This window comes from Plecotus auritus (genome assembly GCF_963455305.1).
Source record: "Plecotus auritus genome assembly, chromosome: 7".
NCBI classification, from domain to species: domain Eukaryota; kingdom Metazoa; phylum Chordata; class Mammalia; order Chiroptera; family Vespertilionidae; genus Plecotus; species Plecotus auritus.
The window spans coordinates 60,081,553-60,107,391 of NC_137774.1; the positions used below are offsets into that span (position 1 = coordinate 60,081,553).

At 45.7% G+C, this 25,839-nt stretch overlaps 1 protein-coding gene across 2 annotated transcripts in view; it reads right to left on the reverse strand.

Moving 5' to 3' along the window:
- DNAH3 (dynein axonemal heavy chain 3) overlaps window positions 1-25,839 on the reverse strand; it is a gene marked incomplete at its 5' end in the record, with an annotated part of 199,493 nt that overhangs the window by 171,173 nt on the left and 2,481 nt on the right. Inside the window, 10 exons of one of the 2 annotated variants that reach the window (XM_080680101.1) lie at window positions 538-674; window positions 7,003-7,182; window positions 9,124-9,319; window positions 10,414-10,539; window positions 14,109-14,304; window positions 15,716-15,905; window positions 18,772-18,907; window positions 19,323-19,395; window positions 24,600-24,822; window positions 25,399-25,503. In XM_080680101.1, coding sequence (XP_080536227.1) covers window positions 538-674; window positions 7,003-7,182; window positions 9,124-9,319; window positions 10,414-10,539; window positions 14,109-14,304; window positions 15,716-15,905; window positions 18,772-18,907; window positions 19,323-19,395; window positions 24,600-24,822; window positions 25,399-25,503 — 1,562 coding nt within the window. Of the gene's footprint in view, window positions 1-537; window positions 675-7,002; window positions 7,183-9,123; window positions 9,320-10,413; window positions 10,540-14,108; window positions 14,305-15,715; window positions 15,906-18,771; window positions 18,947-19,322; window positions 19,396-24,599; window positions 24,823-25,398; window positions 25,504-25,839 lie in introns of both variants that reach the window. The other variant, XM_080680100.1, reaches the window with a different exon arrangement.

Sequence of the window (25,839 nt, forward strand, 5' to 3'; positions counted from 1 at the left end):
AGCAGATGCCACGTGCTCACAGTGTCACCACTCAGGGCACGCAGAGAACTTGTCCTCAGTCCCTGTCCTCCCACCCCTAAGTCCAGCGAGCTCTGGAAACAGGGAGCTGCTCTAAAATTCATCGGAGAGCAAAAGCTGCCCTGGATGGATGTGGGCTGCTGTGGGGAATGTCCTCACTCGCACTGCAGAAATACCAGTCTGTTCAGTCAAATGAAGGGGTGCTGCCAGGCCTGCTGGCTCTGTGTCACCTTCCTAAAGTCCAGACGTTTCTAACCTGTCAGCCACACGGTTTCAGAATGTGAAGGTGGACTGTACCTGAGTGTGAACCCTGGCTCTCCTGTTTGTTTTCTAGGCCGTGGTGGGAAACTCACAGTGCCCTCATGTGTGAAACGGGGACGCATGTAATACCCAGGTAAGTAGCTGTTGGCTGTGATTATGCATCGTCTCAGCTGTGTGGGAGCAGCGATCATTCACCCGAAGGCAGGTAAGAACTCTAAACCAATGCCCAAAGGCTAAGTTACAGCTACACCAGCTTACTTGTGGGGGCCGACTTGGTTTTTCTGATAGACCTTGAAAGCCTGATCCACGTAATCAGAAACCAACTTTTCTTCAGGGTTAATGGTTCCAAGAACCAGGTTATATCCTCTTAGCTCTGGGAACAGGACAGATTCCACCTAAAGAACAGAAACCGTAAGACATGAGGAGGGGGTCGGCCCCAAAGGGCAGGTGTGCAGTGGGTTCATTTCTGGGATACCAGCTACTTCCTGCTCCTGTTACTCCTGAGCGAGGCTGGCTCGCTCCTCCCTCTTGTGGGTTACTCATCGTTCCAGTCCTTGCTCCTCTCAAGTCCCATGTCCTTGGAGAGTCCCCAGGGCACGGTGGATATTAGGTGTCCCTGCTGAAAGCTTGGGTTCTGAACTTTCTCATCACAACTGTCACTAAATGTGTATGTAACGAGCTGTCCTAGGTTTGTCAGGGGATATCAATACCACGAGAGCCTGGATCACATCTGAGTTCTGCACTCCTGTGAAGAGCTTGGCACATAGTAAGTGCTCAATAAATACCGGGGAGTGAAGGGATATCATAGGGTGCCCGCCACACCATCAACTTCTCTCTAAGGAAAAGCTCTTAGATACTCTGGTTTCTCTTCAGACCACATAAATCTTTTGCCTTTTACTAAAGATTTCTGTGGAGAGGAACAGTTATAAAAAGAAGAAGAAGAAAAAAAAAGCTCCTAGAGACATGGGTTCTAACCCTGACTCTACCACTAGCTCCTGTGTGGCTGAGGCGAGCCGCTTCTCTCTGGACTTCTGCTTTTTTACCTGAAGAAAATGAGATACTAGGTTCTTCTCTCAGCTCAGGGGGGAAGCTATGGTTTGATGGTCATAAGGAATAAATAGTGTCATTCTGAAAATTCAGATGCTCCCACTTCTCAATGGCTGTGTACGTCTGAGAAATGCTCTCTTTGTGTGGCTCGAGGCCGTGAAGACCCTCTCACTAAGGAAGCTGTTAGCCATCAGTGTCAGAGAGCCCTTCACAGGGCTTCCCTGGGTTACAGCAGGTGCGGGTGCGGGGTATCGATTTAGAAAGGGGGAAGCAAGTGCGAGTGATCTGCGCCGGCTCTGGTCACTGCAGAGGCTTTAGACAGGTGGAAGGGCAACACCTTGCTGTGGCCATGGCTGAAAGCAAGGAGCTGGAGGAGTGGCACTGGTCAGTGTGGGGGTGAGTGGGTTGGGGCAGCACAACCGGTGCATCCAGGCCATGCCGCAGACATGAGTGGGCAGGATAATGGGTGGTCTCTTTGGGAGAAGTCTTCAACGAAAAGATGAAGCAACACCCTTGTTGCCCTTTAAACATGGCTGGTTCTCCCATGCCCTGTAGAACCATCTGTAAAACTGAGCTGAGAACAACAGCACCCTTTCCCGTCTTCTCTCCCTGGCTCTCAGAGCCCAGACTTCCTAGTTCAGACATCACCCTCAGTGCCTGTTGGCACACTTTTCCTGGCCCTGTGAGTGAGAAAACTCTCCCACAGGAGAGAGACTGGCCTGAGCAGCCCTGTCCATATATATCTGTCTAGGAGAGTAATGGCTGTTCATGCTGATTTAAATTCTGCTTACTTTTTGGTTTTAGGAAACCCATATTTTACCTCATCCAGCTTCATTTTATTTATGCCTCTTATTCATCTCTTTTTATTTCAATCTGTATTAAATCAGAATACCTCCATGTCTTCCTCAATTTTATTTTTTAATTTTTTTGACTTTAAATAATTTTTGGTTTTTTTATTACAGTTGACATACGATATTGTATTAGTTACAAGTGTACAACCCCGGGATTAGACATTATATAACTTACTAAGTGATCACCCCAATAAATCTAGTACCCATCTGACATCCTACATCATTATTACAATATTATCTATAATAATAAAAGAGTAATATGCTAATTAGACTGAACATCCTTGCTGATGAAGCTGGGCCAGAGGGAATCCAGCCCAGGTCCCGGGTGCTTGTGGGTGGCTGGAGGGAAGCTGCCTGGGTCCCGGGTGCCGGAGGGAAGCTGGTGCTGGCAGCCGGGGGAAGGAAGGCCTACTCTTGCATGAATTTTCGTGCATCGGGCCTCTAGTTAACTATATTCCCTATGCTGTACTTCACATCCCATGACTATTTTGTAACTACCAATTTGTACCTCTTAATCCCCTCACCTTTTCAACCATCCTCCCAACTCCCTTCCCATCTGGCAACTGTTAAAATGTTCTTTGTATCTATGGGTCTGTTTCTATTCTCCTTGTTTGTTTAGTTTGTTTTTTAGATTCCACATCCAAGTGGCATCATATGCCATTTGTCTTCCTCTGACCTATTTCACTTAGCATAATACCCTCTAGGTCCATCCATGTTGTTGCAGGTGGCAAGACTTCATTCTTTTTTATGGGTGAGTCATATTCCATTGTATATATATTCACCACTTCTTTATCCATTCATCTCTTGATGGACTTAGGTTGCTTCCATATCTTGACTATTGTAAATAATGCTGCAGTGAACACATGGGTACATATGTCTTTTTGAAATAGAGTTCTGGATTTCTTTGGATAAGTGCCCAGGAGTGGAATTGCCAGGTCCTTCTTTGTCTCTTATTATAGACTTTGATTTAAACTCTGTTTTGTCTGGTAAACTCTATTTTGCTACCCTAACTTTTTTTGTTGGTTTGTTTCCATTTTCATGACATATCTTTTTCATCCCTTTACTTTCAGTCTGTGTGTGCCTTCCACCTGAAGTGGGTCTCTTGTAGACAGCAGGGTCTTGTTTTGTTATCCCTCTAGCCACCCTATGTCTTCTGATTGGAATGTATAATCCATTTGCATTTAAAGTAATTATTGATAGATATGTATTTATTGCCATTTTATTATTCACATTTTTATCTTTTTTTCTCTTCTTCTTAAAGAAAACCATTTGGCATTTCTTGTTATTCTGGGAAGTTCTTAATCTGTCTTTAAATTCTTTCTTTTTTAAAAAAAGTATTTTTTTATTTGTTTTCCCATCTCCATTTATCCCCTCTATGTCTTTTAATTCTAAATGACAACCTTGTTGGGTAGAGTAATCTTAGTTATAGGTTCTTGCTTTTCATCACTTTGAATATTTCTTGCCACTCCTTTCTGGCCTGCAAAGTTTCTGTTGAGAGATCAGCTGACAGTCTTATAAGGGGTCCCTTGTAGATAACTAATTGCTTTTCTATTTTGCTGCTTCTAAGATTCTCTCTTTGTTTTTAACCCCTGGCATTTTAATTATGATGTGTCTTGGTGTGGGCCTCCTTGTGTTAATTTTATTTGGGACTCTGTGCTTCCTGGACTTGTATGTCTGTTTTCTTTAGCAGGTTTGGGAAATTTTCTGTCATTATTTTTTTCACATAGGTTTTCAATATCTTGCTCTCTCTCTTCTCCTTTTGGCACCCCCATGATGCTGATATTGGTATGCTTGAGGTGGTCCCAGAGGCTCCTTATACTATTCTCATATTTTTGGATTCTTTTCTCTTTTTGCTGTTCTGATTGGTTGTTTTCTGTTTCCTTATCTTCCAAGTCTCTGCTTCATCTACTTCCCTGTTCATTCCTATAATGTATTCTTTATTTCAGTTAGTATATATTTTCATTTCTGACTGGACTGTTTTTGTGTTTCCTATTCCTTTGTTGAAGTTCTTACTGAGTTCATCTACTCTTCCCCTAAGTTAATTGAGCATCTTTATAACCAGTGTTTTGAACTCTTCATTAAGTAGATTGCTTGTCTTGATTTTGTTTAATTCTTTTTCTGGAGTTTTGTTCTGTTCTTTCATTTGGGACACATTTCTCTGTCTCCTCATTTTAGTTGCCTCCCTTTGTTTCTGTGTATTAGGTAGAGCTGCTATATCTCCAGGGCTTGGTAGAGTGGCCTTGTGTAGTAGGTGTTTTGTATGATCACAGGAGAGGCCAAGCTGTGACCTAAGGCCTGCTGCTGTTAGTGCCGGGCCTGGGGCCACTTAGTTATACATGGCTCTCTGAGGCCAGATGCTGCTTGTTTGAAAGATTTTAGAAAAGTCCAAAGAATGAGTCAAGATAGGCCATTTGTGTGGAAAAGCCACTGGAATTGGCTTGGGATGGGGCCCACACGTTGGGTGGGGTGGGATCTCAGAGACTTGCCAGTGCAGGTCTAACAGTGTCAGCTGGGTTGATGGAGACTCAGGTATGGTGCCCACCTGCCCACTCTGTGGAGTGGGGTGGGGTCTCAGAAAAGGAACAATGGCCTCTGTCAGCACTTCTGTCTGGGAGAAAGCTGCCCCTCCAGCTTTCACCCCAATGCCATACTATTCAGTTCATCTCCTTATGTCCCTGTTGTATTTTGAGTTGCTGACCCAGCACTGGAGTTCAGAGGGAGTCTGAATAAGTCTGTTGGTGGGCCCTTTAAGAGGAACTGCCTGAGACTCTAGCAGACCTCTGTCTCCCTCAGCTTCAATCCCCACTGGTTCTTATAGCAAGAAGGTATGGGGACTTCTCTTCCTGGCACTGGAACCCTAGGCTGAAGGACCTGGTGTGAGGTTGGGATCCCTTGCTCTTCAAAGGGACCTCTGCAGCCAAGATATCCCTCCTGATTTTTATTTGCCCTACGGGGTGTGGGAACAGCCTGTTCTGAATCTTTGCCTTTCTTACCAGTGTTGATGTGGCTTACTCTTTATATCCTTAGTTATAGGACTTTTATTTACCTACGCTACCATCTTGATCAGAACCCTTTCAATTTTATTTTTTATGAAGATAAATATTTTCTAAAATATGCTTTTGTTTCCTTTACTAAGTTTCTCACAAATATGCTTTCCTCTGCACCTTGAGAACTATTATCAAACATCTCATGCTGACTTTTTCCAACTTTTAAAATTCATGTAAAACTATATGACTAGCCCTAGCCGGTTTGGCTTGGTGGGTAGAGCATCGGCCTGTGGACAGAAGGGTCCCAGGTTTGATTCCAGTCAAGGGCACATGCCTGGGTTGCGGGCTTGGTCCCCAGTGGGGGGTGTGCAGGAGGAAGCCAATAAATGATTCTCTCTCATCATTGATGTTTCTATCTCTCTTTCCCTCGTCCTTCCTCTCTGAAATCAATAAAAATATATGAAAAAAAACCCACCAAAAAACTATATGACTGGTAGGGACTGGGTGTACTGTCTACCTATTGCTGTTCTTGGATATTTTTTTTACATATTCAACATGAAGAACTATTCTTTTACATTTACCCAGTTCAGAGACAGAATAGTCTGAGTGTGTCAGCAGGAGCCAGATGGAGAACTCTGGGCCTGTGCTGCCTTTTCTCACAGTTGGATAAAGTCATTGGCATTCACTTGGGCCTAGCTTTCAAACCTGGTACAAACTGTGACCTGTGACTGGGTCTTCTTGGCATTACCATCCACTGAATCTGCTACTGGCTCCCCTGGGCTGTTTGTAGTAGCAGCCACATGAGCCCTGGGTGCTCCCAGCCCAGATGCTTACAAACACTGCTGCTCAACAGCAGTGAGGGAGAGCTCAGGCCATGTGCATTTTATCTGTCCCCAAGCCCCACACGCATCTTTCCAATTACAGATCTGCTCTTTCATTTTCTTCCTCAGGATATTGACTGTAGGAGCACCGTGCATTTTTCTTCTCCCTTCACACACTCAGTCTTCTTGTTAATCAGGCTTGGTTGGGTTTGAAACCCCAAATTTAGATTGAAACCAACTGGAGCACTGGTTTCACATGCTTCCCTACAAACCCAACTTGAATCTTGAGCTTGTAGAACCAGCTCTCTCAGTAAGGAACTACAGAGAGAGGAGTGCTTAAGAGCATCCAAGTATGTGGTCGGAGACGGGGGAAGAGGAGCATCCCACAGGTCCCTTCCCTATGTGGGCCTAGACGTGACACTGGCCCCCTCGCCACACTAACCACCCAGAAGGAAACAGAAGATGGTGCACAAAGGAGTCCAGCCCTAAGACTCTGTTCACTGGTGTCTGGGATCTGATTAGTAATGCCATCCCAGGAAGAAAGCTGGAAAGGGCTCAGGCCAGGAAGGGAGCGTTCACTCCCTCTCCTAGCCACCTACAATGGCTGAACAAACAAAACAAACTTGGAAACTCAAGAGCTAAATTAGACAAAGTTTTATATAGATTCTTGGCAAGTTTATGGCAATTGCTCCATTGTGAATTATCAGCTCAAGTTGGATACAGCTTGGGACACATTTGCCCTTTGGAGGTGCATCTTGGGGGACTCTACTCTCCCACAAAGTAACTCTTAATGCCCTTGTTAGAAGCACAGTTCTGGGATGCATGGGCATGTCTTTATGATCCAAATCCTCTTCCTGGGATCAAGAGGGTATACTCAGGATAGAACTCCCAAACTGAAACTTCCCTGACTGAATATCTTGTATAAATAGCCATTTTAAATATACTTTATGCAATAAGCAAAAAACAAACAAAACAAACAAACAAACAAACAAACATATGATTAAGTGAATACTCTACCTTGGGGATCCTCTTAGAGCTTTCAATAATTTCCAAGAAAGAGTTGCATATTAACTCCCAGCAATCATCAAAAGATGGATTAAAGGTAATGATGGGCTCACTGACTTCAAGTTTGATCATGATTAGCTGAGGAATAAAGAACTTCATCTCTTGGTAGGGCTCTTCAAAGTCATTCCCATCCTTCAGGAGATATAAGACATGGCAACTGTCACAAAATGGGGCTTTCTAGAATTAAGGGAGTGGACTGTACCATTGCTAGTACCACAAGCATCAGACAAGGTCGTGAAGGGCATCATGCACTGCCCATGCTTAAAATGAGGGCAGGGGTGGCTTAGACCACCCTGAGCTCATCCTCTTCCCTTCCCCATAGCTTTTACTCAATATGTTTACTTTGCTTGAAAATTCCTGCATCAGTATTTCCAAACCCTCCTCATCCTTCAAAATTCATCTCAAAATCTCCTACACTTCTGAACTTCCATATTTCCACTTACTCAGGGTATTTTATCTTTCTTTCTTGTAGAGATTTATAAGTACATGTTATCTTTTCTATTCTACTCTAACCTGAGGGCAAGACCTGTGTCTGAACCATCTACCTCTTCCAAAATATCCAAGACTATATTTAGCACATAGTAGGAGCTCAATAATAATTTGCTGACTGAATCCAAACATATAATTATCTGCATACTTCAAATAAATGACATTGGTAATGAGTCTATAGTCTATTTTAGACACTCAAAATGCCAAGCTTCCCTACAATAAAAATATTGGTGTGGAGATATTCATAATTCTCTACACAGGCTAGTAATACAAGATGCCTTTCATAAAAGACAGGGCCTAATGAAACTGCCATAGAGCAGCTATGAAGTACTTGTCTGACTAATTGCTTTTAGACATTTTTAGATCAGTTTAAGGATGATTGATAAACATTTGTTGACATCTACTATGTATCAAATAACCATAAATTTTCCTCTTCCTTCAGACCTATGAAGATTTTATTTTTCCCTCTGTGTGCAATTTTAGAGTGAGATCTGTTTACACAGCTGAGTCTCTTCTGCTTAGTAGAGTAGAAGCTTACAATGACACCTATAAATTGGTCTCATTAGAGTGCTAACACTGCAGTCTAAATTCGACAGCACTTGTATCTATACTGTTTTAGCAAAAGGCAATCGTTCATCTTTATTTAATTTAGACAGATGCTTAGAACTTAACCTTTTATAACCAGGCAATTTAACTTTATATTTTTCTTTTTAAGGTACGATGCCCATATGATATAAAATCCAAAAGAATCATCCTTGATCCCTAGCTCCTGAAGTTTAGGGGATACTGTGATGCTCTGAAAACCAGAACTTAGTGTTTTTTGTTTTTATTTCAACTTCACTGAAGTCATTTTATGAAGGAAATTATTAGGTCAACAAAGCCTTTTGGTTTTAGGGATTCCCTTTTCAAAGACCAAAGAAGGAAAGTCAGTATCTGCAATGATACATACAACACTCCCTAAACATCAAGCTAAAGGCTGATAACAATCTTTTTCAACCCTGTCCTTTGATAGGATGAAAAAGTGGCCATACCCTTTACTATAAAGGGTAAGTATTCTGTTTTATTAAATCTTTTTCTTAACAACTTCTACATTTCTATAGATTTTTACCAATTTAGTAGTAGTTAATTATCTCATGAAAGCTTGCTGTATATTAACTTTAGTTTATAAACTGACTAGAGGCAAGGTGCATGAAATTTGTGCACTCGGGGGGTCCCTCAGTCCGGCCTGTGCGCTCTCACAGTTCGGGAGCCCTCGGGGGATGTCTGACATCCTTAGCACTGCCACTTGCCAGCCATGAGCCCAGCTTCTGGCTGAGTGGTGTTCCCCCTGTGGGAGTGCACTGACCACCAGGGGGCAGCTCCTGCATTGAGCGTCTATCCCCTGGTGGTCAGCGCACATCATAGCGACCAGTCATTCCGCCATTCGGTCAATTTGCATATTAGCCTTTTATTATATAGGATAAGGACCGGAAGTGTGTGTGAATCAAGATTTTTATTTTTTGTCCTGGCTCATAGCTGATGGCATCCTGATTCTATCTTAGTCATTTATACCTGAAAAGGGCTTCTTTATGGCCCCCTACACACCTTGTGTATCATGAAAAAGGAAACGAGATCCTCAAGAGACTTAATGACCAACTCTCTGAGCTGGAGTGACATGAATGATGCGATAGAAGCAAAATATTCCTCGATGTTCCTGGAGGAGTCGTAGTCGCTCCTGGGAGCAAAATGGACCCACTGCTCCTTCTGGGAGACAAAAAGCTGAGCACAGGTGGGGATCCACCTGCAAAGACAGGAGGGTAGCCAAGTGAGAACCTCTTGAAGTTGGTATTTTCACATCTGGCTGCCTCTCCTGCCAACACCACTCTCCTGAGAAGAAATTAGTAAGATTTGAATTGAGAGACTATTCTCCCATTAACATTACACACATGGACAAGGGTACTAGGGCCACGTTCTGCTGAAACAGTCTACAGCTTTTCCATTATAATCAGAGGTTAGGGTGAAGGGGCCTCAGGAACTGGAATGTTTTGTGCAACTTCTCTCCATGGCATATGCCTGATCTCTGACTCAGATTTTAGGGGAAAGAGAGAGGGAGAGGAGAAAAGAAACTCCAGAGAAGAAACTACATAGTGGCCGTGGTTGTTCAGAAATTGAGAGGAGGAATTAGAAAAGAAGAAATGGATGCCTCATTGGTTCTTTCTTCCTTCCCCAAATTCTAATTCCCAATTTCCAGTGGGAATCACTGGCCTCTCCATCTATTACATCTCTTTTCTGCTTGCCAGAAAACTACTGTTCTAGCATCTAGAAGTACTAGTACTAGTCATGGTCACAGGTAATAATTACCATATTTACTAAGCAGCTGCTGAGTGCCAGCTATTGCATATACTTACTAGTACATATTCTCTGATATGCAAAAATCCAATGGTAGGTATTATCATAATCATTTCATGTAAGGGAATTAATTTATCTGGACATAGTCCTGCATGTATTTACAAAGCAAAAGGAGTTGTCTGAGTGACTGAAAACCCTCTAACATGGGAACCTGGGGGCTGTTTATCTGGGCCACTGCATGCAAGTTATTCAAGTGCACTGTCCTGTGACCAGTGAGGCCCAAGGGTTTCAGAGGTGGGGCTGGAAGGGGTACCCTCACACCAATAGTAATGAGAGAGTTTAAAAGTGAAGGGAGACTGGGTGGGGCTGATTCGCAGTGGGTGTGAGGAGACACAAAGGCTGGGGGCACTGGAATGAAGAGGACAGAGAGATGTCAGTGGGACATCAGCAATGGTGCAGCCCCCCGGGTTGCGACTGAGTTTTCATTCAGAGAGGTTCCTGTCTTTGGGATCATGTGAGGCAGCCCCACTCAGGCCAGGTACTGACTTGCTGAGCAGGACCTGGCGTGCTTCCATGCAGTGCTTCCGGATCACATCCTGATATTCCTGGGGCTGCAGAGGCAATTTCCCTGCCAGTAATTCTGCTGTTCGAACAAACCTGAGGTCTCTGAACCTGCCAAAAGAAAGGGGAGAACTAGCTCAGCTTCATGACAAATTGTGTAGGACAGGTTCAAGAAGCATATATGCTCTTTCTTCAATAAGAGGAGAGCTAAACAGATAAAAACTAAGTATATCTGAAAAATTGGGGAGTCTGAGAAGGAAGTGGACAGTTTACAAAAAGTCTTGCAAAGAGCAGATAAATGAGCCACTTGGCAGGAATTTACTGAGTCTTGTGTGTCGTGCTGGGTGTCCCAACTGGGGACAGGGTTTGGGCGCCAACTTTGTATTTGGCTGATTGAGAACTGGGATGTCAAATGGACCAAAGTTCTTTACAAACAGTGAAGACAAAGAGGACAGGGCACACAGAGCGTCTTCGCGATCAGGTGGGTTACTGAGCTACTTGAGAAGACACTGTGTAGCCCTCCGGTGCGGCTCAGAGGTGGAGCGTCAACCCATGAACCAGGAGGTCATGGTTTGATTCCTGGTCAGGGCACATACCTGGGTTGTGGGCTCGATCCTCCATGAGGGATGTGCAGGAGGCAGCCAATCAATGATTCTCTCTCATCATTGATATTTCTATCTCTCTTTCCCTCTCCCTTCCTCTCTGAAATCAAGAAAATTATTGTTTTAAAAAAACAACAACACTGTCCCACCCCCAACAGTTCACCAAGACATCCAGCCTCCCTTGGCACATGGCTTTACACGATGCAGGCACTCAAAGTACATTTGTTGGTGAACACCCTGCTTTGAGATGCTCTTATCTTTCCCTCTTTCTTTCAGATCAATGGCTAAGTTGCTCTTCACCACACTCCTCGGGCCTTTATTGGCTCTGAGGGCCACAAGTCCTCTTCCTGGCTCAGAGCTGATGGAATCCCTCCACTCAGTTATAAAACATGCTGAAATCACCAGTGCCTGTCACTTCCTCAAGGAGATCTCTGCTGCTTCTTAGCTTGTCTCCGTTCTTGCTCCTCCTTTTCCTCACTCACTGTAATGACTTTTAGCCGGCCTTCCTCCTAAAACCCGGCAACTTTTAGTCCTTCTTGGTGGAGGTGGTGAGCCTAGTCTTCACTTTGCCAGGCCAGGCCAGGGCACTGCCAGGGGGAGACAGAACTTGAGGACTCAGCACTATGTATGCTGTCACCCAGCCACAAGTGGCCCTTGTCACCACCTGATAAAGATGTTGCACATCTTCAATTGAATCCCAGCAAATTTCCCAATTGCCAGAAAATCTATTCTTTCTGAGACCACAACCCTCATCCTGTCCCCAAACATCTTACCCTTCACAGATAACGAGGTGACCTCTTGGAATTTTTAAAGTTAAAATAATGCAAGCCATGTAAGAAAATTACTCTGTATCATTTCCTTAAATCTTCCTCATTGTGAATTTTTTTGATTCAGCCAACAAAAGCCTTCTGAATGATTCTGGTTCATTTTTGTACCTCTGTTACCTATAGAATCTTCTTACAGAGCCATGAAAAGCACATGGTACACATCCTTTCTTCTTAGTACCGGCTATCGGTTCAATAGTTTGCCCTCTCCATTACACAATCAAATTAAACTCACGTGCACATTCCCATGGCACTGAGCCTCTGGCCATGTTACCAGGCCCGAGAATGAGTTCCTCATTAATTTCTAGGTTGATTTATGTTTTGAGGCTGTAAACATGCTTGTAGTTAAAGCAGTGCTGCCCACTGGCCACACACCTTGCTCCCCACTGTGCTCTTACCCAGCATGCTCCAGGGCTTGAAGACCCCAGTGCTGTGGGCACAACCACTGTGTGCCCAGCACTGTTCTAAGCACCTCCCCCAACAGTCACATGAGGGGAGCTTTGCTACTATTCCCACTTTGCATATAAGGAAACGGGCCCAGAGAGATGAACTTACTCAAACCAGAAGTTCTGTAGTGCCAGAGCAAGAACATTATTACTCAACATACTTCCACCCAGTTAGAAACTTACTTCTTTTTTTTCAGTGTCTTGATGGACACCTGCAAAGCCTTAGAAAACAGAATTCAGTTCAAAGAAGGAAGTCCTAGGTTGACTTCCCCAACAATTCCTTTTAAAAATATAGATAAAGCTAAGAATGTGAAAACAACTAAGCTCTCCAAGATAAAACACATTCTAAACTAGAGATCCTCCCAAGACAAAATATTTGAGCTGCCAAGTTCAGCCAATCAAAATTAAATAAACATATTTGCCTCTAACTTTTCTAATAAAGAACCCAGATGGTGGCAGCCTGACTTTCAGTGAACCCTGGTGGCCTATTCTCCCACCAGGAGTTGCACTCCTGCTTGAGGGGCCCATAGAATATGAGTCTTTCTTCCCAGTTCAATTGAAGAGTGCACAAACAAAATGCAGGCTAGCCACACAGTGAGATCTTTTCAGCCAGAAGAAGGAAGTATGTCCTAATGCATGCTTCTCTGTGGATGAACCTTGGAAACATCCCGCTGGTGGAGCAGCCAGACACAAAGGACCACCTGGTTCCATTTACAGGGAATGTCCAGACAAGGCCAAGTCACAGAGACGGAGAGCAGAGAGTGTTGCCAGGGGCTGAGGGAGGGAGGGGCTGGAAAGACTGCTGAGAGGTACATGCTTCTTTGGGGGAGGATAAAAATATTCTTGAGTTGAAGATTGGTAAGGGTGGTAAAAATTTGCAAATATACTAAAAACTACTGCATTGTACACTTCAAAGGGGTGAGTTTTATGGTGTGTTAATTATATTTCAATTTAGAAAAACTTAAGAGAAAAAAAAAGAGACCCCTGCCTGCTCTGGACTTTTGCAATTCCTGTGGCCAATTTAGTCACTGATGACTTTCACCAAGGCTGTGCCAGCCACCCTGTGTGAAACTGAGTTACATAAATGAGTAAGACCCAAGTACCCACCCTCTCGTGGGCTGGAAGTCAAACAAGTAAACATGCAATTAGAATTCAGTGAGACACAGGTCATAATGGAGGCAATGGCTAGTTAACACTTACTGGGTACTTATGTCAGGCACTGTTCTGAGTACCTTGCAGCATTAACTTAGTTATTCCTCCTACAACCCTATGAGCTCTCATTATCCCAAATTCTGAGATGAGGCACAAAGAGGTGGTAACACACCCATACCTATCACCTATGAAGCCCCGGAGTCCAGGCCTGGCCCTGCAGCCTGGCTCCATGCCTGTGCTCTTACCCAGGATGCTCCAGTGCTGAGAAACCCGGGGGCTGTGGGCATGAAGCATGGGTGTCAGTTCCTATGCCTTGTTGATCTGGGACAGTGGTCGGCAAACTCATTAGTCAACAGAGCCAAATATCAACAGTACGATTGAAATTTCTTTTGAGAGCCAAATTTTTTAAACTTAAACTTCTTCTAACGCCACTTCTTCAAAATAGACTCGCCCAGGCCGTGGTATTTTGTGGAAGAGCCACACTCAAGGGGCCAAAGAGCCGCATGTGGCTCGCGAGCCACAGTTTGCCGACCACGGGTCTAGGATGTTGTCATCTCACACCCAGGACAGGGCTTCCTCACAGTGCCCAGCATAACATATTCTCCTATGTGTGGAAGCAACAAAGAGAGGAAAGGGGAGAGGGAGGCCCTTCTTACTCTTCAAACCACAGCTGCTCCAGGCTGAGCACCATGGGGTTCACCGTGTGCAGGTGCTCCTCATTCCACTTCTTGGCGCTCTTGTAGGCCCCGTGCCAGGGCACAGGCGCCCGGATGGCTCTCTGCGGGAACAGGTGGGGGGTGCTCTCAATGAAGAGCCTCTTCCTCTCCTCTGGGTCCATGAGGATGTAATCAACTAGAACCAACAGGAAACACTGTTAGTGTGCAGGGACCCTGAGCACTTGTGCTCTTAGCTTCAGCACTCCAAAGGTAAACACTTGAAAATGCTCCCTCACTGGCAGGATCACCGGCAATCCCCTGAGGATGCTCTGCGGTTCTGTGTTTTCTGTCTGAAGACACCAGGGAAGGAGGTGGGTAACCTCAGTCTGGAGCTCGAGGAACCTGGGATTGCATCCTGTTAGGATATCTAGCGTCTGCATAACAATGAGTATTTGCCGATGCCTCATTAATCATTAACTGACTCCTCACACCAAAATCAACACAATGGATGACACCAGATACTTGTAATGGAAATTCAGAGATAAAAAATGTCACACATTAAGGAAAGAAAGATTGACAAAAGCTTCACAGGCGAAGTAACATCTGAACTGAGGGGTGAGTAGGTGTTTCTGAGACAGGACCTGGAGGGAAGAGGAGGGGGCCGAGGAGCAGCATACAATAAAGTGCAGGCCGTGGCTTTTGTATAATACGCTCCAGGAGCAGCTGTTCACGCTGTGGCAGGAATAGCAGGTGCAAGTGGTTTGAGTTCAAGGTGATAAAACTGTAGAAGTAGGTTGGGGCTGGAATTTGAAGGACTTTACAAGTTTATTCTTCTGAGTTTGGTTTTACTCTGTAGTAAACAAGGAGCCATTACACTCACGCCATCAGAAAGTTAATTAGGAAAATAAAAATAACTAGACAAGTTGGTGAAGATGGCTGTTGTCCAGATAAAACAGGAAGGTAGGGAACTAACGTGATCACCCTCCAGGCATGTTTCTCACATTACCCACCTTCATCGAACAGTTCCCCTACCTACTGTGAGCAAGACCTGGGGCCCAGGCCGAAGGGGAGTGAGGATCAACCAGACATCCTTCATCACCAAAGAGCTTACAGTCTCGTAAGGCAGCTCAGACCCAATGAGAATGCAAAGACAGTGGACACTTAGTGGCACAGGTGAGTTGAAAGTGGAGACAAGAAGTGCTGGGAGTGCAGAAGATGCAGTGAGCACTGAGGGTTGGAGAGAGGCAAAAGAGTGGAGAGAAGAGGCAGGTACTGAGTGTGATTGCAGATGTGGAGTCTCTCTTTGCCACTCATAGTGTTGTCCCTGGGAAGTAGCACCTGCTGCCTCACCTGGAGCTTGTTAGCTATGCAGGGCCTGGGGCCCTCCCCAGCTCCACTGCATCAGGACCAGACCCCAGGTTAAATGGGTGCACATTAACGTCTGAGAAGGGCTGGGGGAGACATGAGTGGTGGTGGAGTGGGGGCATTTGAATTAAAAGTTAAAATGCTTTGGCATTTTCAGAGGAACAGCGGTAGAGGTCTGAGAGTGAGAAGAAGGAAGGGGCCCTCTGCATGGGAACCTCCGCCCCAGGTCTGCCCAGCCTTACCGATGCTTTTCATGAGGCTGTTGTAATAGTAACTTTCCTTCTCCTCCATGAGGGTGTTCACCAGGGGTTCCAGGAAGGGACTTGTCAGCAGTGTGTTAGGAATCAGCTTCGAAATCCGAACCATCACTTCATCTTCCTCGGGGGCAATCATGTCTTTTCGGATTCCATGGGTCAAATAATAATCATATCTCTTCCGTAAACAAACCACCAGGAAGAAAATGATCATGATTGGTGAACTGTGCCCACCTTCCCACACCCATCAGCTGACAGGAGGCCAAGTCCACACAGCGCCTCTCCCTACCCTTCACTCGCTACAGCCATGTGGCCTGCGCTGTGACTTCACAAGCATGGCTATGAGATTGCTGGCGAGTCTTCCCCATGACTCGAGGATTCAACCAAAGCTAGAGAGAGGTCAGTGAAGTAAAAAGAAAGATTTGTCAAACGCCATGCAGACAGGAACAGAGGGACAAGGCAGTATATCTGATGAGCTTTAAGAAGAGGAGTGAGCTCCTTAAAAGGACTCAATTCACTCTCCTCAACATTGGTCCTCTGCAAAGCAGTTTGATTCTATAGCTTGTAGCCATCAGTTGGGGAAAAAAGATCCTCAAAGACCTAGTGAGACTTATGATAGCTTTTCTAATCTAACCATGGGCTTTTTAATCCAACCATGGACTTTTGAGTTTAGAAAAGCTACAGATGCACACACTGAATAAAAATGGCCCATGTCACCTGGCGACACTGAGAGTTTTGTTTCCTTAGGGCCTGCCTCTGAGCTGCTGATGGCTGAGTGGCTCTAGCAATGGATCGTTTCAAATAGATGAGAAGCACCAAGTGTAGGCAAGGGTTTGAAATCAGCTTTGAGTGTCAGTGGCAACTGCCTTAGGTCAGAAGAGGCTGAGCTCACCTTTTCCAACTGGAGTGAAAGCTGATTATATAGAAACTCCCTCTTGGGTGGGGAGAGAGGCTCTGGTTAAAATGCAGCTCCACAGACCCCTCCTCAGGCAATTTTTTTAAAAACAAGCACTTTAAGTGATTATAATCTGCTGGCAACTTTGAGAAATGCTGGGTAGCTCTTACCCACAGAGACTTTACCATCAGCCAGACCTGGCCTATTCCTGACTGCATAACCCCAGAAAGCTGTTGAATCAGTCTACACCCCAATTTCCACAGCTGGGCAATAAGAATGATCATAGTACCCAGGTTTTGAATGGGGTCAAATAAGGGTTAGCATGGAATTTTGCCAACACCACATAATGACTGAGTTTTTATTGTTAATCATTTTTATGTACTATAAACTCATAAGCTGCTAACTCTAAAGTTTTATTGTTCTCCTTTTAAGGTAGAGGTTAGAAACTCAAAAGGCTACCTAGAATCAAGCAGGTAACATTAACAAGTGACAGTTGGCTGGACATCTATACTAATAATAGAGGAATATGCAAATTGTCCAGGAATCCGTCACATAATGTCCAATCAGGATGGGGGTGGGGCTGTGGCAGAGAGCTCTCAGCACACCTGTGCTGGGGGTCCGAAGGGTGCAGAGAGGAAGGAAGAGCAGATAGGCAGTTAGGGTGATCAGGCAAGGAGGGGAGAGCAGATAGGCAGTTAGGGGATCAGGCCAGGAGGGGTGTCAGTTCCTATGCCTTGTTGATCTAGGACAGTGGTCGGCAAACTCATTAGTCAACAGAGCCAAATATCAACAGTACAACAATTGAAATTTCTTTTGAGAGTCAAATTTTTTAAATTTAAACTTCTTTTAATGCCACTTCTTCAAAATAGACTCACCCAGGCCGTGGTATTTTGTGGAAGAGCCACACTCAAGGGGCCAAAGAACCGCATGTGGCTTGTGAGTTGCAGTTTGCCGACCACAGAGTTAGGGGAATCAGGCCAGGAGGGGAGAGCAGATAGGCAGTTAGGGTGATCTGGCCAGGAGGGGAGAGCAGTTAGGGCGATCAGGCCGGCAGGGGAGGGTAGTTAGGGGGATCAGGTTGGCAGAGGAGAGCAATTAGGCAGTTAGGGCGATCAGGCCAGGATGGGAGAGCAGTTAGGCAGTTTGGGCGATCAGGCCAGCATGGGAGAGCAGTTAGGGGGATCAGCCCGGCAGAGGAGAGCAGTTAGGCAGTTAGGGCAATCAGGCCAGCAGGGGAGAGCAGTTAGGGGGATCAGGTTGGCAGAGGAGAGCAATTAGGCAGTTAGGGCGATCAGGCCAGGAGGGGAGAGTAGTTAGGCAGTTAGGGCAATAAGGCTGGCAGGGGCGGGCAGTTAGGGGGATCAGGCCAGCAGGGAGGAGAAGTTAGGGCAATCATGCCAGGAGGGGAGAGCAGATAGGCAGTTAGGGGGATCAGGCCAGGAAGGGAGAACAGTTAGGGGCATCAGGCAGGCAGGCAGGTGAACGGTTAAGAGCCAGTGGTTCCGGATTGTGAGAGGGATCCCGGATTGGAGAGGGTGCAGGCAGGGCTGAGGAAGCCCCCCCCCCCCCCCCCCGCCCCATGCATGAATTTCGTGCACCAGGCCTCAAGTAAAAAAATAGTAAGGAATGGTGGAAATTGACAAACTTGAGAATGTATCTCTCATCTAAAGGAGGCAGCTCCTACTCAGCTTGGAATATCTTAATTTTTCAAGAGAAATTAAAAATCTAGCTCATATGAGATTTCCCTCATACAGCAATAGACCAAATTCAGCCTATGGTGGGGTTGCTAGATGGGTTGGGATATACTTGTACTAAAAAATTGCTCATGTTTATCTGAAATTCAACTTTAGCTGGGTGTCCTGTATTGTGTTTTGTTTTTGTTTTCCAAAATCTGGCAATCCCAGCCTGTGGGTCACCATTTTGCAACTTATGTTCTCAGAGAACCCAAAGGTATTGGTTTCTAAGGCTTACTAGATCAGAGAATGCGCACACACACACACACACACACACACACACACACACACACACAGTAGACTGTCCTGGGTTCTGGACTGTGTATTTTTAAAACATTCCCTGGGTGATTCTGCTGTTCCCCCAAGTCAGAATCACTGAGATGCCAACTGGGAGAAAGGAAGTGACGAGAATGTACCTCCAAGTCTGATTCGGTTGGCTTGGCTTCTTTACTTTCTATTTCCATCTCCTTCTGTAACATCGTGTTAATCTGCTCTTCTGGGCTCGCTGGTCTGCTTCCTGGGGGGGTCTCAGAGGTTACCATCTCCTTCTTCCTGGGTGAGGAGGTCAAGGTCTTGCGGGCAGATTTGGTCCTGAAAAGAAGACATGGCTCAGCCCTGGCTCAGCAGAGGCTCTGAGCTGTCAGCCTGCTTTCTCCAGCCACATAAGGGTTCTTCTGCAGAAGCCCTCCTCCATGTCGTCTGAGAGCTGTGGCATGAGCAGCGACCTCTAACATGGAGCATTGCATAGGTATGTTAGCACTGGTTTGCTCAGTTGGTTAATTTTTTTTTATTTAGCATCTTAAGTTTTTTTAGATTAAGGAGATTTGGCAGGGGTCGGGGGGACCATTGGTTACTGGGTGTCTGGGAATGCTTTGAAGCTGAGAAGAGCATGGCTTTAGTGAGACCACAGCCTTTTCTGGTTCAGCCTGGTGTCCTGAAATCCCTTGTACCCACAAGGACACCTTACCTGGTAGGATCCATTTTGTCTATCGGGGGGGACTTCATTTTCTTCCTCTCAGGCTCTGCTGAGTTTTTTGTTGCTAGAATAGTGGAGAAGAAAGACATCAGTGATGGGCAGTGGCTTTGGGCCATCTTCTGTCCACAGGGATGTGACTCTCAGGACTGTCCAGGAGCAGTTTAAGGGGGTGAACTTGGTGCAGTGGGATGAGGCAGATGTGGGTTCTGGTCCCACCTGCACCACTAATTACCTGTGTGACCCTGAAAAAGTGACTTCATCACTCCAGGCCTCAGCTTCTTCAATTGTGAAATAGGGATGAGCATGTAGGCCATTCATTCATACATTTGACAGGTATTAATAACTGCCTACTTGATCCACTCTCCAACCCTGTTGCTCTGTTTGCTTAATGTCACATGTATTATTGTTTCATATTTTTAAATAGACTCAGATGTTTAAACTTAATATAGTTATTTTAAAGAGATAATGTGTGATTATCACAAATAAAAAAACCCAGTATTATTTGCAATAAAGGGTAACTACAAATAATTTTAATAAATGACATAAAACTCTACTATTCAACTTGCTTAAGTTTCTAGCCTAAGGAAATTAACAAGTAATAGAGAAGTATTAACGACATACTAATATTAAATTGAAATTCTGAGATAATTAAAGAGAACTGAAAACTCAAGATATATTTTGAGTTCATACTTGAGCTCCTCATCAATCTACTCCAAATACAATAGTAATAGGCAAAAAACTCTTTAAATATAAAAAAATATTGCTCCAACATACATCTAACAAGAATTACTAAAGGATACCCTTAAATAGATATATGTGTACCTGGTGGGATTAAATAAATTAATATATAAAATCTACTATGGGAAGAGGAACCAAGATGGTGGTATAGGTAAATGTGGTACTCAAATCCTCCCACAACCACATCAAAATTACAACTAAACCACAGAACCACCATCATTCAGAACCACCTGAAATCTGGCTGAATGGAAGTCCTACAACTAGAGAAGTAAAGAAGAAACCACATTGAGACTAGTAGGAGGGGCAGAGACATGGAATGAACTGGTCCAAAACTCTCATGTGACTTTTTTTAATAGGGAGGGATATCTAGGCTGTGGAGGTTTCTGTGAGGAGCAAGGGTCCCAGCCTCACGCCAGACCCCTCAGCCCAGGGTTCCAGTGTTGGGAAGAGAACAGTGGAGATTGTCGCTGAGTGATACAGAGCTGAAAGAGACTCAGGCAGTTCCTCTTAAAGGGCCAGTGCACGGACTTACTCGGACTCACTCCCTCTGAGCTCCAGTACTGGGGCAGCAGCTTGAAAGTGTCCAAGGACATGTGGGGAGGAACTAGATTGTCTGGCATCAGGGCAGGAACTCGGAGGCAGCTTTCTCCCAGACAAAAGTGCTGGCAGAGGTAATTGTTCCTATGCTGGGACCTATCCCACCACAGAGCTGACTGGCAGTCACCATATCTGAGTCTCCATCAGTCCGGCCCACACTATTTGCTCCACCCTGGAAATTTCCTGAGACTTTGCCCCATCCAATTTGCATCCCCACTCAAGCTATTTGTAGTGGCTTTTCCATGTGAATGGCCTGTCCTAGCTCAGGCTTCAGACTTTTCTGAAATCTCTCAAACAAGCATCAGCTGGCAGCAGCATGCTCCATATCTATCAATGAGTGGCCCCAGGCCTGGCACTAGCAGCAACCTGCCTTAGTTCACAGTTTGGCCTCTCCTGGGAACCCCCAAGGCCAACACGAGTAGCAGCCATCTGAAGATTGCTCTGTAGCTTGTGCCATATGGCCCCAGGTAGAAGTAGTCCCAGTAACTTTGGGAAGTAGCTGACTGTACATCCTGGGAGGTCTCAGAGCCAGTGCACCGGTGGACCACTTCAGACCATGCCAGATTACAATTCTACCACATTCACAAGTGACACACTCAAGAGGCAGACTCGGTGAGTGCCAAAACCCCACTGAAGCAACTCCTGCTCCAAAGGAGTGTTTCCTGAACAGCAGTTCTTCCATTGTAGACAACCACTGGTCATCACAGCCAATTGCCCTAGGGGTCAATTCCTCCCATCGATGCTAACAGCAATCAAGGCTCAACTACAACAGGGCAGTTCACACAGCTCACACAGGGGGTGCACCTAGATTGCCCAGCTCAGGGGGCTGGGGAGGCTCAGCCACTGGGCCCTACAGGACACCTAGTACACAAGCCCACTCTACCAATTCCAGAAGACATAGCAGCTCTACCTAATACATAGAAACAAACACACGGAAGCAGCCAAAACGTAGAGACAAGCATATCACAAAAGGAAGAAATCTCTAGGAAACGCGCGCGCACGCACACACACACACACACACTCACAAAAAAAAAAAAAACAAAAAACCTAAGTGAAATGGAAGCAAGCAAACTACTGGATACAGAGTACAAAATAATGGTTACAAGGATGCTCAAGGAACTTAATGAAAGCTTCAAGGAACTTATTGAGAATGATAAAGGACTTAGTGAGAAATTCAAGGATCTTAGTGAGAACACCAAAGACATGAAAAAGGACCAGTCAGAAATGAAGGATACACTAGCTGAAATTAAGAATAATTTATAGGGAATCAACAGTAGATAATCAAATCAGCAGTTTGGAACATGAGGAAGCAAAATCACCCAATCAGAAGAGCAAAATGAAAAAAAAAAATCCAAAAATATGAAGATAATGTAAAGAACCTCTGGAACAACCTCAAGTGTACCAACATTTGCATCATGGGGGTTCCAGAAGGAGAAAAGAGAGAGCAAGATATTAAAAACCTATTTGAAGAAATAATAACAAAAAATTTCCCCTACCTGGTGAAAGAAATAGACTTACAAGTCCAGGAAGCACAGAGAACCCCAAACAAGAGGAACCCAAAGAGGACCACACCAAGACACATCATAATTAAAATGCCAGTGTTAAGGACAAAGAGAGAATATTAAAAGCCACAAGAGAAAAGCAGTTAGTTACCTACAAGGGAGTGCCCATACAACTGTCAGCTGATTTCTCAACAGAAACTTTGCAGGCCAGAAAGGAGTGGCAAGAAATATTCAAAGTGATGAATAGCAAGAACCTACAACCAAGATTACTCTATCATTCAGAATTGAGGGTCAGATAAAGAGCTTCACAGATAAGAAAAAGCCAAAGGAATTTTAATACCACCAAACCATGAAATGTTGAAGGGTCTACTTGAAGAAGAAAAAGATAAAAAAATATAAATACATATATATCAACAATTGAATCTAAAAATCAAAACAAATGAACAAGGAATCTAATGAAAAAAATAAACTGATGAATGAAATAGAACCAGAGGCATGGAAACATGGAACTGACTGATGAATCTCTGAGGGAAGGGGAGGGGTGGGAAGAGATTAACCAAAGATTTTATATGCATACTAGGGGCCCAGTGCACAAATTCATGCATCTTGAAAGGAACTGTGTGCCGCAAGACTATGGTGGGCACAGGGGCAGGTCTCAGCCCATCCTCTGCACCCCTTCCCAGCCCCTCCTGCTGTGGCTCCCAGTCCCCTGTCTGCCAGTAGCCCTGCTCCCACCGCCGCCGCCGCTCCCACACGCTGATGGCACCAGCCCCACCTGCACCCGCTGACAGCATGGCTCAATTGGGGCCTGTGCCAGGAGTGGTGTGAGCGGGGCCAGCATAGGCAGCAGGTGCAAGTGCTGGGCAGGACCATGGTGTGCGGGAGCAAAGAATTTTCAGTAACCACCAGAGTCTCACCCTGATGACAGTGACCGGCGCCCTGCCTTGGTCTGGTGCCCCCGCTCACCTGCTCCACCATCCAACTGCAGCTGACACCCGCCATTTTCCGTGCTTTGCTGCCTGCTGCCAATGCCTGCTATGTTCTGCACGCGCCCCCTGGTGGTCAGCGCATGTCATAGCGACTGGTTGTTCAGGTGTTCTATCATTCGGTCTATTTGCACATTAGCCTTTTATTATATAGGATCTGCATTACCCAGAGACACAGACAATAGTGTGGTGAAGGCCTGGAGCAGGGCGGGATCAGGGTGGAGGAGGGCAATGGGGGCCCCTCTGTGATACTCTCAACAATAAAGATTTTAAAAAATAAAAATGAAAAATGTACTATGGTCAGCAGCTTCCAAATGGCTCTCAATGACATCCACCTCCTGGTACCATGCCCTTGTGAATGCCCTGTGAATGTGGGCTTGGCAATTCACTTCTAACACAGAATATGGCAAAGGGGACAAAAACACTGTGGGTTCTGTCTTGCTGGCCCTCTTCTCCCTCTTGTTTTCTCCTTGTTCCCTCTGAGGGAAGCCAGAAGTTATGGCTGCCCTATCGAGAGGGCCGTGGGGCAGGAAACTGATGCCTTTTGCCAACAGGTGGTCAGGACCCAAGACGTGAGCCAGCTGGGAGAAGGACCTTTAGGTGACTGTGCCTTGGCTGACACCTTGATTGCATGCTTGAGAGAGACTTTGAGCCAGAACCAACCAGTGACCCACATCCTATCTAATAAAGAGGGAATATGCAAATTGACTGTCACTCTGTCACAAAGATGGCAGCACCCAAAGCCACAAGATGGTGGCGCCCAGTCCCCTCAGCCCCACCAGAGTCGTCCTTTTAGCCCTCGCCACAGTGAGGGGCAAGTAGCCCCCTGCAGAGAACAAACAGCAGGGCCCTGCTTGCCCCTGGCCACAGTGGTGAGTGGCAAGCAGGCCCCTGCAGAGAGCAGACACCAGGGCCTACAGTGGCGATGAACAGGCAGGTCCTCAGAGAGCAGAGAACCACAGGGAGTGGGCCTAAGTCGTCAGTAGGACATCCCCCGAGGGCTCCAGATTGGAGAAGGTGCACGTCGGGCTGAGGGACCCACCCCATCCCACACCTCCTGTGCATGAGTTTTATGCACCGGGCCTCTAGTAAACCATAAGATAATAAGCAGTTTTAAAGGAGCGGTCATCAAACAGTGGTCCTTGGACCACTGGTGGTCCGTGAGGTCTGAAAGGTTGGCAACCACTGTTTTAAACTGTTAAGTTTGGGGATAATTTTTTATACAGCAATCAATTAACACAAGTGCATAGAGAATAGTGCTTGGTGCATTGTTTGTAAGGTTTTGGTGTATGTAAATGTAAGGTTAGCCTTTACAATCATTCCCATTTCATAGGTGAGGAGACTGACTCTCTGAGGTTACCCAAAATTAGCTGCCATAAGAGTGAAGCCAGGCTAGAACCCAGGATTACAAATCTCCCTCCAAGACTCCATTCTTCCACAGATACCTGATGGCAACTCCTGAATGACCCTCTTCCTAGGGACATTGATGGTGACCGGCTGGTAGACCTTCAGCAGGTCCCTCAGCTTCAGGTCCTGAGCTGTCAGGGAGTAATTGTTGGCAATGCAATCGCTGGGTCCACGATGGCGGTGCTGCTCTTTGAAGGGTGCAGCCAGGGTCCATGAAGTGCGTTGCATCAAGGGGGGGTAAAGGCTGTGTGACATGACCGTCTATGAGGGAAGGCAAGCAGAGTGAGGTGCAATGAGGGCCGTCTCTGTGAACGGCCCCACCGGTGTTGCTCAGTAGGCTGGGTGTTGTCCCATGCACCGGGAGGTCACGGTTCACTTTCCGGTCAGGGCACATGCCCCAGTTGGTTGCGGGTTTGATCCCCAGTGGGGTGCCTGGGCTTTGAGGGGTCCTAGCTACATTCTCGCTGACAATCGCAGAGTCCCACGGGCCTTATGCTGTTTCCATCTTCTGCAAACTCACTGCAAATGCTTTCTGAGTAGATGCCGATTGCCCTGCCTGACCACTGTGAGCATGATTTCTGAAGTCAAGGATAATAGCTGGCTTTCCATAAACAGTGAGTTTGTGAGTCAGGTAACTGATTCCTATTGTCTTTATTCCAACCGGACATGGCTACAACGTAGAAATAATCGCTCTCACTTTACAGCTGAAGAAGAAGAATTTCAGGGAGTTTCAATAACGCAGCAGGTAGCCTTCCCCAGTCACAGGAATGACCAAAGCCACCAATCCCACTGCCACCCCTGCCTGCCTGTCCCCCACAGGCCACCAGGTGAACAGACCTGATAGACTTCAGACGGCTCCTCATTGGCAGAAGCAGGCAGAGGGGGGAGCTCGGGCCGCATCTGAGAGCGGCTCATGTGATGTATCGAGTCACTTTTGGGGATCTGTTGGAAATGGGAACAAAGTCACTCTTTAGGAATTAGGAAAGATTCCTGAGCCTCTAAGTTGGTGAGGAGTAAAGAGATACCCAGGAAGATTTTAGGCACAGAGTTCTCATCCCCGTCCACTGTGTAGGTCTCATTGTTAAGTCATCCATCTGTCTTTCATCAGCATCTTCTCCTTAGCTACACTCTTAGGAGCAAATTCTAGATATTTTTTTTTTCTCCAGGGAAGGGTCCAAATTCTAAGGGCACCCCAAGCTGCCCTACCTTGTGTTGTGATGAAAAGGGCTGCCTTTTAAAAATACTGTTGCATTTCACATATGCACAATTGCAAACAGA